General features: G+C 38.3%; 1 protein-coding gene across 1 annotated transcript in view; it reads left to right on the top strand.

Moving 5' to 3' along the window:
- The window catches only part of LOC149164587 (uncharacterized), a 152,840-nt gene that overhangs the window by 117,880 nt on the left and 20,855 nt on the right, over positions 1–14,105 (top strand). The window contains exons 8-11 of the mRNA XM_089429533.1: positions 68–290; positions 503–708; positions 875–949; positions 13,090–13,159. Of these exons, the coding sequence (XP_089285659.1) occupies positions 68–290; positions 503–708; positions 875–949; positions 13,090–13,159 (574 nt within the window). The remainder of the gene's footprint in view (positions 1–67; positions 291–502; positions 709–874; positions 950–13,089; positions 13,160–14,105) is intronic.

The raw sequence follows: 14,105 nt of genomic DNA, 5'->3' as shown, positions 1-14,105 counted from the left end.
ATCATGACATTTCAACTAGTTTCCTAAGTGTGAGCATTTATGTTGTTTGTTTGTTTCTGTATCATAGAATTGCAGAATGCTTTGCATTTCTTGTGTGTACGAAATGGTCCAATCCTTCTATTCATCAAGAACATCAATTCCTAGGAGCAAGCACATCCTCGATAAACAGACAGTATTCATTTCAAGATGACCAGTATCAGGAGGGCATGTGTGGGTTGCAAGATATTGGAGGACATGTTATGAAGGTTCCTGTGGTTTTATTCCAGATACTTCTGTGCATGCGGTTAGAGGTGTGAATTGGTCTTCAGTTATCTGTTCTAAATGATAAGTAAGGAATAGTTCTGGGGGATTGAATGAAATGATATGGTTGTCTGCTAGAGTCATTGTAGGTTTAGGGGATCGTCTTGGCTTACAATACTTATTTTTATGATGTAAATAACAAAAAAATTTACAAGTCAGTCTTCCTTTAAGGTTTTCATGGCTTTTATTTTCTAATTCTCAGGGGACACCAAAGCTTGCTCGACATATTCCGGTGCAAGTAATTTTTGCTCCACTTTTTCTTGTTCAAGGTGTTGCAGTGCTATTAGCCCTTTTACACCTTGTAGAAAAAATTATTCTTTTGCTACGCAGTGGGAATAGTGAAGGATGGTTCTTCAGGGTGTTTGCAAAGGGCCGTGTTTGCTTTGGCTTTTTACATCGTGGGTCCAGGTAAAAACTGGCTGATACTGCATTGCACTTTAAAAGAAATATTGGAGGATCTTGTTTCCATTCGATTCCGTTGGTCCCAGACACGTGCTTGATATGATGATGTTAATTGAAGCTGCAGTTTAATCAATATTGGTTTCAAAGCTTAATGTTTCTGTTATGGCTGCAGACTTTTGGGCTGGTGGTCTATTGATGAAAGCAGTAGAGAGGAGCAAGCTCGCCTTCTGCATGCCCAAAGTTCAGGGTGAGTTTGTTGGTTTTGTGAACAGGTGCACAAGGTTGATAATCCATGAAACTCAATCTGATTTTGTTATACCGTTGAGATGGATGCTCTTGAATGTTTTGCTGTTCTTTGGCTTTTAAGATCTGCAGTGACACAGATATGAAGATGATTTAATGATGTGATGCTTTCCTGGATAACAGTAATCCTGCTACTTAGGTCTCATATAGGAACTTGTAAAGGGAAAAGGAGTATAAAGTTGTGGGAGATGTTCAGTTGACAATATTATATGGGAAGTCAACGAGTGTGCTAATGAGAATTTATAGATGCAATATCCTTTGCGACAATAGAATACTGTTGTGATCATCAGAATTGGATGCTCAGAATAGTTGGATGCTCAGAATAGGCTGCTTGGAGTAAAACTTCTGCTTGGATACATGGAAGAAAGATGTTTAGAATACACAAACTGAAAGTGGAATTACGATAATTTAGGATTAGATGTCAAAAAAAACACTGATGAATTTCAAAATTTTAACTGGTCAGAGGAATTTTGAAAATCTCAATCATTTTAGCTACCTTTCTTGTGATAAAACGGGTAACTAAATCATTTGTTATTGGTTTACCATATGGTAATATCCTTCTAACAGGTTGGGGTCGTGCCATTACTCTCTTGCATTTGAACCAGTAATCACTGTGTGGCAAAACCTACTGTATCAAAACTAATAGAACAATTGCATTTTGTTATTGGTGCCTATTTGTGTGTTGTATTCTATTTGTTTGCTGTGAGACTTATTCATATAGGCACAAGTCTAAATGGCCTTGGGAGTTATGTTCATTGATTTGACATTTTATACAACTTGTTTGTATCTTCAATCACATCTGTTTAGAATGCATGAGATTGTTGATTTGATCTAATGCCACATGTCTAGGCAATTTTTCCATGAAAATTTAAAGCAATCCAAGAAGCCTGTAGGAAGATGATCACTGAGTGTCACAGATTTTTCAGACTCCAGAGTACAATGATTTGTAACTACCACTCTGTGGTAACTGTTTGCAGCTCTTCCCCTGACCAAACAATCTTGTATTTTACATTACTACTAGAATCAGATAATATCATCAACACATTTTACTGCTAGGCAGTATATAGGTAGCATGTGCCATGCATAGATTTATACAGGTCTGATATGATCAACATGTAAGCATACACTCATCCTGTCATTTCTTAGTCTCCTGGTTATCCTTCTTGCTTGGCAGATAATGGTCCTGGCAGTAGATGATACATGCTATTTTCTAGCTAGTTTTGTTCAAAATTTTCTTTGCATAATTAGTATCAAAATGTGTACACATCTTTTAATTTTTCTTGTGGTACATCTCTGTGATATCTAGAGGTAAAACAATTCACTCTTTTCAAAAACTAATATTCTCAGAATAAACATCATCATCATATGTTAAAGATACCTACATTTGGAGCATCCAAGTGTCTTTAATAACCATTGCAAAATGTGCTTAAAATACCCAAGCTTGGTGTGTCCAAATGTGTTTATAACTAATGGAAAATGTCCTTGAAAAACAGCCAACCAAATGATAATACTAAATAGTACATTGTTGATTAGTTGTGGTCAGATATCATTGGATGTACTATCTTTGATTCACTCTTCTATTTTACATTACTACTATATCTGATTCAAACTTTTAGCAATACCATCAACATCATTTCCAAACCCCATTCTTTTTGTTCAATATTTTTTTTTGTTATTAATCTAACTCACTAGCACGCTGTGTTACACGGGTACCCGCACCCGGGGGTAGGGTTCTCGAACCCGTCCCGAGTTCCCGCACCCAAGTATCGGATTCGGGTACGGGTTCTTCCCAGACGAACCCAGAAGAACCGGGTTCTTCCATGAAGAACCGGGTTCTTCAAAAAAAAATTTGGGTTCTTTTCCTTTAATGGGTTCTTGGGTTCTTGGGTTCTTCGGGTTCTTCGGGTTGGGTTCTTTGGGTTCTTCGGGTTCTTTGGGTTCTTCATAAAAGAAACTATATTAAAAATTTAATTTTCAAATAATTTTTTTTATTGAAATTTAAAAAATAACTTATAACAAAGGTAAAACTTATAACAAAACCTAAAAAACCCTAAATCAATTCTTGTAAATCAATTTGGAATGAAACATTCTTCCACGGTCCTTACCATCAAAACTTGTGTTGCACGGGTACCCGCACCCGGTTTTTAAAGTTTTTTACAAGTCTTGTTTTTTAAGAATTCTTGTAAATCAATTTCGAATGAAACATTAATTCCCGAGCCAAATAACCATCAAATTATAAACTATAAATGCACACATACAGGTTCAGACATTTTCGGTCAAATAGAAAGTAGGATTGAGACCAGCCATAAGCTGTAATCAGCTGATGCTCTTAAATGGCAAAGGGCTATTTTGGACAATGGCTAAATTAAGTATCAAAATCTGCCAATTTCTCACAGCATTCTGATAACATCATGTTAAGATTAAAACTAGGAAAATATGCCTAAATCATGTATGGTCTCTACAGATTTGTACACCAAGTAATCTCTAAAAATTGCGAAGATGTTTTATGTTTAGATAATTAATATTCAGGCAGAGCTTCGCACTCAAAGACAAACTATCCCTCAAGCCATCAGATGGCTGCTGTGCATTTTATTGGGAAACAAAGACTGATAAGCATGTTTTGTGGAAGGGTAAGGCTGCCACTGTTTTTGGGATTGCTTTACCACAGAGCACACCATGCATGGGGCAGATGGATGATTAGACATCAAGAAAATTCTAGACCACTATCAGGTTGAGAAGAATCTCCTATGAAAAAATTGTGTTTTTATATGGAAGAGACTAAACATTCAAAGCAAATTTACAAGCTCAAGCTCCAGCCAGAATGAGCAATTTCAATAAGGAGAGAAGTTGTCTTGAAATTAGAGCAGGAGGCAGAAATGCTAACACTCCTTGGCTGTGTAGGAGGAAGGGTCTGTACAACCACAACCTGATTCATTGATAGGCATCCTTGCAAATGAACCTAAGCTGCATAGTTATTTTAAAGCCTGTGTGTGACAAAATCTGTCCCAAGTTTCACCAAAATAGCTGAGTCTAGCATTTATCCTAGTATGTATTTTGAATTTTCAGTTTTAGTAGTAGCCTTGAGCTCTCTCACATCGTTGTCACAGTGTCATGGTTACACGGAAAAGATTCAAAAGAACAGTTTTTTGGTGATAAATTTTGAAATTTCAATGTCAATGTTGAATGTTCAATGATGTGCATATTTAAATGATTATCATTAAAGTTTTCTTGTTTAAAGTTGAAAAAATATACAAATTCAAATTTCATATATATTATTAATTATAAATTTATAATTTATAAAATTTAATTATTAAAATTTAATATTATTACATTACTCGACGAACCCACGCACCCTGTTTCCAAAAATGCCATCCCCGTCCCCGTCCCCGTCCCCGCACCCACGTTTCCTGGCAACATAGCTAGCACGTGTTCGATCTTATCTTCATTGATGGAATACATGGCAATCCTACCTTACTCAAGGTTATATATCTTTGTGGCTCATTGTCTAGACCTACTGTTAGATTTTGTTAAATGTGGCACTAGTGAATTACTAACCTAGTAGAAGCAAGATCTACTAAATAACTTGCACAGCTACTAGGTTCCTAACATTCAACTGACACAAAAATAAAATAACCAATCTCATAAAACGACACAAATTTTGTCCAACAATTTTTTCATTAATAATCCAAACTTACTTGGGCTCTTGTCCTTGGATAATTGCTCAACTGAGAAAATACAAAATATAAATAAACTTGGCTTTGATCCAACAGAATGCCCTAGATCGGTGTTCGATCTTATTTGCAGATCTAGATCTCCAACCTGTCTGCACTCTCTCGGACCTAACACATTGTTCACTAAGATGCCTCTCTCAATCTTGTGTTGTTGTAGTGTGTATTTCCCATCTCCTTAGCCTTGATTTTATAACTTCACATTGAGCTAAATTCCTAACCCTAATCTCCAAAGTGATTGATGGTCGAGATTAATTCTCGCTTCACTTGAGATCAATAGTTGAGATTAAAACATATTAACTTAAGTAATTTACTTTACTTTTCCTAAGTTTATTTAGCTCAATAAGTTAACATAATAATATGTGTTTTCCTAAGATGGACTTAAGCTAAGTTACATTAGCAATCTTGCTCACATAGTACACTAGGGCAAGTACCTAAGGAGACTGTGGGTGACTTATGCCTGTCTAGACACATAGGCCTATGCAAAAGTCCCTGTCCAAGCTATAAATATCGTCACTCTCTCTTAGCGAGGGAGGAACCTCTACCACGTAGAATTGGTTCTGACCCTGGACCTACATCTGCTGCCATGGTTGCTCGCTTTGATTTGGAAGATTTCCTTACCATCATCCTCGAAGACTCCCTTCTTGTGAACTTGTTCCTAGAATCCTCCTACTCCTGAACATCTCGTACCAAGACACCTTCTTGATAGATTAGGAGGAATCTATTAATTTCTCCTCGACTCTTAAATCTAAAGGTTGACTCCCTCTGAGCTACTCAACCTTCAAAGCTACTTGCTCCATGTTTTCTATCACTACGCTGCTTCTCGTCATTGCATGAATAGGTTGTGCCATTAGCCTATATAGGTTGCTCTCTCTAACTCCAGTGGTGTGGCCACTCTAGATCTCTTAGGTCTAATCAATGCCCATCCATCTTGGAATGCTACATGAAACCCCTTCTTATCAATCATTGAGACTGAGAGCAAACTCCACCTGCGTTTCGACACCCATAACACATTATTCACTTCCATCCTAGTACATTAATCAAGTTGGAATAACACTATTCCAACCCCTTTAATTGCATGCTTCATATCAACACGTAACTTCACATCCAATTCTGAGTCCCGCTCAGTTAGTGTGGTGAATTGCTCTGATGCTCTTGTCATATGTCTTGTGGCTCTGCTATCTAACAACCACACACTCGCAGGTTTTTGTGCTTTGAGGTAAGGTAAGAAACAAATGCGAATTTTGTCTTGAACTTCTTGGAAAACTCCTCTTAAGCCTCTGCTAATGTAGCTACAACTAGCTATGTGCTCTTGCTTCCTTTCCTCTTCTTTGGACACTATGAAGTATAATGTCTCGTCTTATGATAGGAGAAACACTTGACCTTAGTCAATTCCTTCGGCTTTGAGGCTGCCTCTTCACTCCTGCTGGAGCTCTTCCTTTGCCTTTTGTAATCAGAGCCATGTTCTTGTCATCTACTTGCTCACTAATTTTGCCCTTTGACCGTAACCTGATTTCCTCTTATATGTAGTCATTCGTTGACTCATTTTTTTTTTAATACTTCTTTTCTTTTTTTAATTTTTACTTTTATATAAAAGAAAATCAACCTCTTGTGCTTATGTGGCTGCAAAAAAAACCTTCAAACTTAGCGCTGGCTGATTTCTTCGGTCCAAAAGATTTTCGCCTATGTATGATAATGGTCAAACTTGGCCCAACAATCGTATAAACCTAGCTTCTAGTAATTGCGACATTGATTTTCATAGATCTAGCTTTAATATCATGTTAGATTTCTTTAAGCCTAGCATTGGTAAATTATTAACTTAGCAGAAGCAAGATGTACTGAATAACTTGTTTAAATTTGGAGACCCAAATTTCTACTGCAGCAATTGATTAAGTACCTTCTATTTGTTAAATTATTGAACAAATTGTTTATTGCATCCTACAGCAAATACCGAAACTAATATGCTGTAGCCTTCACCAATTAAATTAAATGTGAAAACAAGAAACCGAGCAAGAAAGAAATACACAACACATGACATCGTCATTTTTGGACAAATGTCCCTAGAAACCCAGTGCGGGAAAACATGTGCAGGAGTCGAGGGTTTTAATTATTATGCAACAGTAAATATGAGTACAATTTGTTGGATGCTTAACTAGCTATCTGATACAAAGAGAAACTGGCAAAAAGGTTAGTGAGAGAAATATCGCACTGTTCTGGGAGATTTGATTTTGATCAGGGGCTGGTTGACTGGGCCTAGGCTGCCTCTGCGCAGCTTCTGTGTCAACCCTACGTAAAACTGTGTCACTCTAGCTTGGGATTTGCGTTAATCCCTCTGCTGACCTCTTGCTGACTGGAAATTTGATCTCCAGGCCTTCCGTTCTCACACCTCGGCTTCCTACACTGAATCTAGTCTCTCTTAGTTGGAATTCAAACTCCCTCTGAAGCTCTGTGCTGCCTCTGCATCGCACTGCGCTGCCTCGCTGAACTGCTCTTTGCCTTCTCTGTCTGGCACTCGCCGGATCTGGAAAGCTTCTTGCGATCTACTATCCCTGCCCCTCACTACAAGAAATCACCTTGATTGATTCTCTAGCCATTGCTGCCTTGTCCTCTCTGAGAAATTCGATCTCTTAATCTCTCTCTGATGTGTTTTCCAAATGCCCATCAAAGTTCTTCTTATAATCCTCCAGTTGAGTAATCAATGACCCAGATTATATTGTAATCAATTGCTCAGATCAGTTGGACTCGATCTCCGTCTTCTTCTAGAAGTTTCACCCTCAGTTTGATTAATACCCATTAATTATTTTAATTTCCTTAAGTTTATACTTAGGCATCCATAAAAAATAATTAATTATTTTAATAAAACTGTCTCTGGGTGGAATTTCCCAAAACGATTTCTGGGTATTCTAGAATTTCATGTGTCCTACCTTCCCTGCAAATTTTGAGGCTTAAGATTTAGAGCACATTTGGTGCTACCAGAAATCAACACTCTCTCTTAGCAAACAATGTGCTCTAGTAATGTAACTTTGCTGAAGCATCACCCTTCTATATAACATCTCCCTCTACACTGCTAATGTCTGACATCGTTGCCCACCAACTACTATGCAAATGCTGCATTTTGTACTGCTGCTGACCCTGTCACTGCCAACAATGTATTTGTAATGCAACCCTCATAAGTTTTGCATCTATGCTGTTGTTGGCACTGCCACTGCAAACACTACATCTGCATTGCAACCTTCTCCAACTAGTACTGCTACTGCATTAGCAGCGAAAAATCATCCAAAATTACTGAACAGGTGTTCAGCATGATGCATCTGTTGTTGGAGTTCTAACTGCTGCTAGTCTCTGCATTGACCATTTGAAGCGTCTGTGTTGCTGCTAACTCTGCACTGTGCCAATTGCACTGCTGCTAATTCTGCTCTGTGCTGCTTAGTCTTTGGTGCTCCTAGCCACTGCAACTATCACTCTGGCACTCCTCTACACCCACTGATCCTAGTTCATCCTGCTACTTCTGATATGGGCTCCCGTAGCAAGGTATTGATCCAAGAGGTGGACTCATCAAGGATCTTGCCCATCTGTAGTTCTTTCGAACTACAGATTAGATCACCCCACCTCTCCCCTAGAGGTATCTGGGCAATCATGGAAAACTCCTCCTCGATCGTTGCGGATTCATCCTTCGGATCATGCTTCTCGTCTTTGTCCTTCTTCTTGAGAGGACACTGTGTAGTGTAGTGACCAAATTCACCACACTGGAAACACTTGATCTTTGATACGTCCTTCTTTGCCTCCTCTGCTCCTGCTGCCCCTTAGATGCAAGGGCTGCATTCTCTTCCTCCTCCTTGGGCTTCATCCCACTGTTGCTGCTGCTATCAAGTTTGCACTTGACTAAGTCTCTCCTCATCTCTTCTTGCTGAAGAGCGACCCACATCCCTTCCCAATATGGCAATCTCTCTTTTCCTAGGATGCTTTGGACAAATACTTGCCATTCTTCTGAAAAAGAATTCAGGGCCAGCCTCACCATCTCGGTAGGCTGAGGTGTTGACCCCACAACTTCCAACGAGTCTCAGATTTCTTGAAGCCTTGTCAGGAACGAATCAATGCATTCCCCCTTCTGCATTTGTGTGGATCTCATCTTTTGCTCCAAGTACATCTTTCGCTGCTCGGAAGATCCTTCGTATAGCGTAGCCAATGCTTCCCACATCTGTCGGGAAGTATCCTTGCCGACAATGTGACACACTACGTGATCTCTCACTTTGTCGTGGATCAATCTGTTGGCCTTTTCCATCTCACCCTTGTACTTCTTGAGCGAATTTGGATCCGCTGGTATATCTACCACACTATCGACATATGTTTTGAAATTGTGCTCATCCATAAGATATGAGATCTTTGCCTTCCAGATCACATAGTTGGATGTACCATCCAACCCATCCTAATCTCACAACTCATTAGCTGCCATCTCTGCCAATGAAATGTCGAACTACCTCCTCTTTCCTTTGCGCAACACTAGGCTAGCATACGCACTCCTTGGTGGAGTTAGTAGCTCTGCTCCTATATTGTTGCCTTAGTCACCAGATACGCCGAATTTGAAGCATTAAATTCGAAATTCGGCGTTTTTCAAGGGAAATTCGGCGTTTTTCAGACCTTGCAAGGGTTGGTCACCAAGTATCAAGCATTAAACATCACTTTTTTGTGGTCAAATCTCCAAATTTTCATTCCCTAGCTCTGCTAGTTATTTCTCTATAAGGCTGATCTGTTATTGGCATGTGTATGTGGGCTAACAAACTGTGGTTGCAGCAGTCATAAAGGTCTGATATTTGGTTTTGAGCTAACAATTGGTGAGTGCAGCTATTGAAAAATTGATCTATTCTGATATAAAATTTGATATTAAGCATTTAATAGTCTGATTATAAGGATAATCATGATAAAATTCACTCCATACCATTTCTCATATGCATATGATATATCTATCTTTAATATACATTTTTTTTTCGAATTTCTATATGTCGAATTTTATGTCGAATTTTATCGACAAAATTCGAGTTGCCGAACTTTATTCGAATTTCATGGTCCTCGAACTTGAACTCGAACTCGAACCTGGTGACTAAGATTTTTGCTGCTTAGCAATAGAGAAATCGAATTCCTTGGCTAGGAATTCTCTGAAGAAGAACTTCCCTCAACAGTGTGTCCTTCCTTCTGATGCTTTTTTGCCACAACAACTGCTGCAGAAAACTGTGTCTCACCAGAAAATTGCTATGCACGGATGCTTCTACGGTAATCCCTCTGACACTGGAAATCTTTCTCTTTGTTAACTCACTTAGAGAGAGGTTTTCCGAAGAAAAATTTTCCCTCCTGGCTTGGATTGCGCAATCCCTCCGGGGATTCGATTTGCTGCCTACACAACACTTCGACTTCCCTCCTCTTCAGCGTTGGGCTCTTTTGGCTCTGCTCTCTTGCTTCACATGCGCTCTGATACCATGTGAAAATTTGGAGACCCAAATTTCTACTGTAGCAACTGATTAAGTATCTTCTATTTGTTAAATTACTGAACAAATTATTCACTGCATCCTATAGCAAATACTGAAACTAATACACTGCAGTCTTCACCAATTAAATTAAATGCGGAAACAAGAAACGAAGCAAGAAAGAAATACACAATACACGACACCGTTATTTTTGAACAAATGTCCCCAGAAAACCCAATGCCACAGATTAAATACCATGTTTTGCCTCTAGCAGTGTACTGAAGCAAAGTTCTCACTAATATTATTGAAAGCTAAAACCAAATTTGTGTAGAATGAATCACCAAAATCAATTTCTAAATAGATTTTTGCCTCCACCATCTCCTTGATGATTTTTGGAAAAAACCAGGAATGACTTGGCAAACTCGCAACTTTTTCCAATCTCGTCCGTTCCTCTCCCGATTACTTGTTTTGAGATAGAGTCGCTATTTATTTGGTGACTTGCCGATTAATTGTTGAGTCCTTCAGCAGTTCTTAATATTCACAATAGTAGTGTGAAGTATATGACATCTTGTGTATGAAGAAGTCCTGGTGATGTGATTAGCACAAGGAGGAACAGACCTAGATTGGCACTGATTGCATGTGCTTTTCTATTCTGTTAGTGTAATGAGGTTTCAACCTATTATCACTGGCCATCATTTGTATATCTGCTCAGTTGGATAAAGGGTTCCAGCTTTGATAAATGCTAATCATATGCATATTTTCATTCTTTCAGCATTGTTGATTTTAATATTTTGTTCATTGTTAGATTGAAGTTGTCCAAGTTCAAGTAATCTCTAAATGCTTATTTTGCCGGATGGACAATTTGTTGAAAAGTCTTAACTAGGTTTGGTCTTCATAATGACGTGTAATTGTGATTTTATGTAATTGATGTAAAGAATAAAATAAAATTATTTTTAATGCTTGAATCATGGGTTTCATGATCAAGAAATTTTATTTTCATAGTTAAGGCTCCCATTGTGAGGCTTTAGGATTGGTCATCAAGTCATAAAGTCTAGGGAGTCAATATTGAAGACATGTTACATATTGTAAAAAGTAATTTTGATTTTGTCAATAACCCTCCAAGACCTTGTCACAAGCCATTCGTCATGTCGGCCTAACGATGATTCTATAAAGGCATGTTGGCCTATGTACAAGGAGAAGTCGACCTATTTTGAGAGACAGTCCACTATATCTAGAGAGCACTTGGCCTCCATTTGGACAACACTTGACCAAGCATAAGAAGGAAGCATAGAAGTGCGAAAAACATAAGAAAGGAAGCCAATCACCAAGCGAAAGAAGAAAAAACATATCCGAGATATTTCTGATCTGTTTTGGGCTAATATACCTCACACGTGTGAAGGAAATTGGTGTCATCTGCTGCAGAGAATGGCGGAGGCTAGTAAGGTCACCCTCGAATCCGAATCAAAGGAGAAGACATAGCATTCATCAAGGCAAAGTATAGAAGGAAGTCTTTCCATCCAAGCGAAGTGGTAACAAGATGCAAAAGTTGGTCAACATCCATCACACATGCTGCAACTAGGGTTTCTGAAGAGGCCGAGGGTTGCAGGTCTGATCCAAGAAGCTGAAATCTGAAGGATAGCCGAAGAGGGAGAAGCAAGCAGTTTGACCATCGTTGACTCAAGGAAGAAGAGGTTAAACTAAGAAGCCTTGTGACTTGGTCTTGGAGAGGTTAATGGGTCAAGGGTCTTGGAATTCGTTACTTGAAGATTATATAAGAAGAAAAAATTGTTTGGGCTTTCCTCTCAAGGTTGGAGAGGTTTTGGCCCTGGCTGATTGCCTATGTTCTGTGTCTCTTGTCTATTTATTGTTTATGCTTTGGTAGCTGTTTGATGAAGAAGAACAATTTAATAACCTAATCAAGAGGAAGATCATAATCTGAAGAAGTAAAAAGCATTCACAAGCAGTTATCATTAAAGAGAAATCTCCTAATTCATATGCCCGAGATTTCTCAACACAATTAAGTGCAATTTGGATGAAGTCAAAGTTTGAGGTTAGTGCTTGGAGTTATTGAAATTTGAACAAGTTAATGTTAGCAAGAAATCTTGCAGAGAACAAGCACTTAAATGAGCAGACATCATAGTTTGGCAACTTGTTAGTTTCATTTTTGTAGAATTTGTTTATCATATTTTTAGGAATACAAAAAAGTGTTTCAAACCCTTTACAGCTTGCAATTCCAAAAGCACTGTACCTGTCTACAGGGCAATTGCTGTGCAATCTATCCTTGTAATATTATATTTTATTGACATAATGGGAATTGAGAAGCAAAACATATAGTAATTATCTTCGGGGCCATAAAATAGGCTTATGAGATCCTTTTGTAGTTTTATTATGTTCATAAATAAATTTGCTGTGTTCTAGACTCCAGTGAATGAACTAATTAGTTACATTAAAAATTGGAGTGGAATCATAGCTATACACGGGAATTTCCCTTTTACTGGTTTTTCGTTCTCCCTATTTTATAGCCATTCATGTTTCTCCCATACGGAAGTAGAATAATTTGTGAGCTTAGTCTCCACCTTGTCCTACGTAGATTTCTGTTGCTTCTAGTGTTGTACTGGGCTGGTGCACACTGCAGATTGGATCACAGTTTGTCTGAACTTCTTCCCACACTTCATTGAAAGAATTTGCAATTTTCAGTGACAGTTGTGTTTGGATTGATTATGATTCTCATTCCTATTGCTAACAATAGTGTCATATTATAGGTTATACAAGTCCTTGTGATACTTTTACCATTTCCTTTTTTAATTCTCATTTTCATTTCTCTGACTAGAGAAATTGTGCATGACTTTCTGTCGTGCATTCTTGCATTCTTTAACTGTCAATTTTCCTGTGATCAGGTACAACACATTTTGTGGGATTTCCCCTGAAGTGGTTAAGAAGATGGCTAAAAAAGAGCTTGCTGAAGAGGTATGGCTAAATGTTTTATGTGGCTTGTCTCAAGTTTTCCTACTGAATTCCCATGCCTACTGTGCTTCTGTCAGTGCAACCTCAGTCTTTGAGATTGTTTGTTTTCTTCTATGTATTTTATGTAGAATTTTGTAAAACCAGCCCAGTTTCAAATTTTAGGAAATACATCAGTTTAATGCCCGGCCCATCATGGTTTTATACCACTGTTTTCTTTTAAACATGAATATATTCAAAAGGCGTTGTCTACAGAGGCAGAGGATTTGCCCGGATGGTCAAAAGTGAACGGAATCCAGCAAACAAATTTCAACAAATCTCGCAGAAGCAGTGTCTAAATCATGTTTTTGATGGTGGAATTGGATTCAGCACCATCAAAAACCTCTGGGCATCCAAAATCTTGAAGTTTGACACCTGTAACCTAGATTTACAAAAATCCCTACTAGAATTTATCAAAATATTGCCGGAATTTCCATGGTTTTCAGAGCAAAAAAGCTGTTTGGTTAGACTACGGCTATTCAAAAAGCATGAAACACATAAGACTACTCTGCATAAATTTTTGCCGAGAATAACACAAACTGTCTCACAATTTAACACAGCGATTTTTGGTCCAAAGACCTTGAAAAAACCCCGAAGGGAAAACCAGTGAGGAGAGAGGATTTTATTTCTTTCAGAGAAATTATTTTAGCCTTTAATGACAGTAAGCACAGTGGATGTATCTCCCTGAATTCAAGCTTAGAATTCCTTGGAAAACTGTGTTGTAGATGCTCTTCGATTTCTGTGCCCTCTTGCTCAGAAATTTGTGCAAGCTTCTGTACAGTCTGGCAGCAATAAGTGCCGCTGTCAGTCACCTTGAATCTCGTGCCAAATAACACTCAAATTTCTGCCCAGACATTTTATATTTCTCTACTGCAGTAGCAGCTCTAACAGCTCTGTCAAATCCTCGAAATCA

Source organism: Pinus tabuliformis, chromosome 5_1, assembly GCF_031772625.1.
Source record: "Pinus tabuliformis cultivar Carrire ecotype Pingquan chromosome 5_1, CPIR1, whole genome shotgun sequence".
NCBI classification, from domain to species: domain Eukaryota; kingdom Viridiplantae; phylum Streptophyta; class Pinopsida; order Pinales; family Pinaceae; genus Pinus; species Pinus tabuliformis.
The sequence above is the reverse complement of the archived record's forward strand: the minus strand, read 5'-3'. Positions and strand labels throughout refer to the sequence as shown.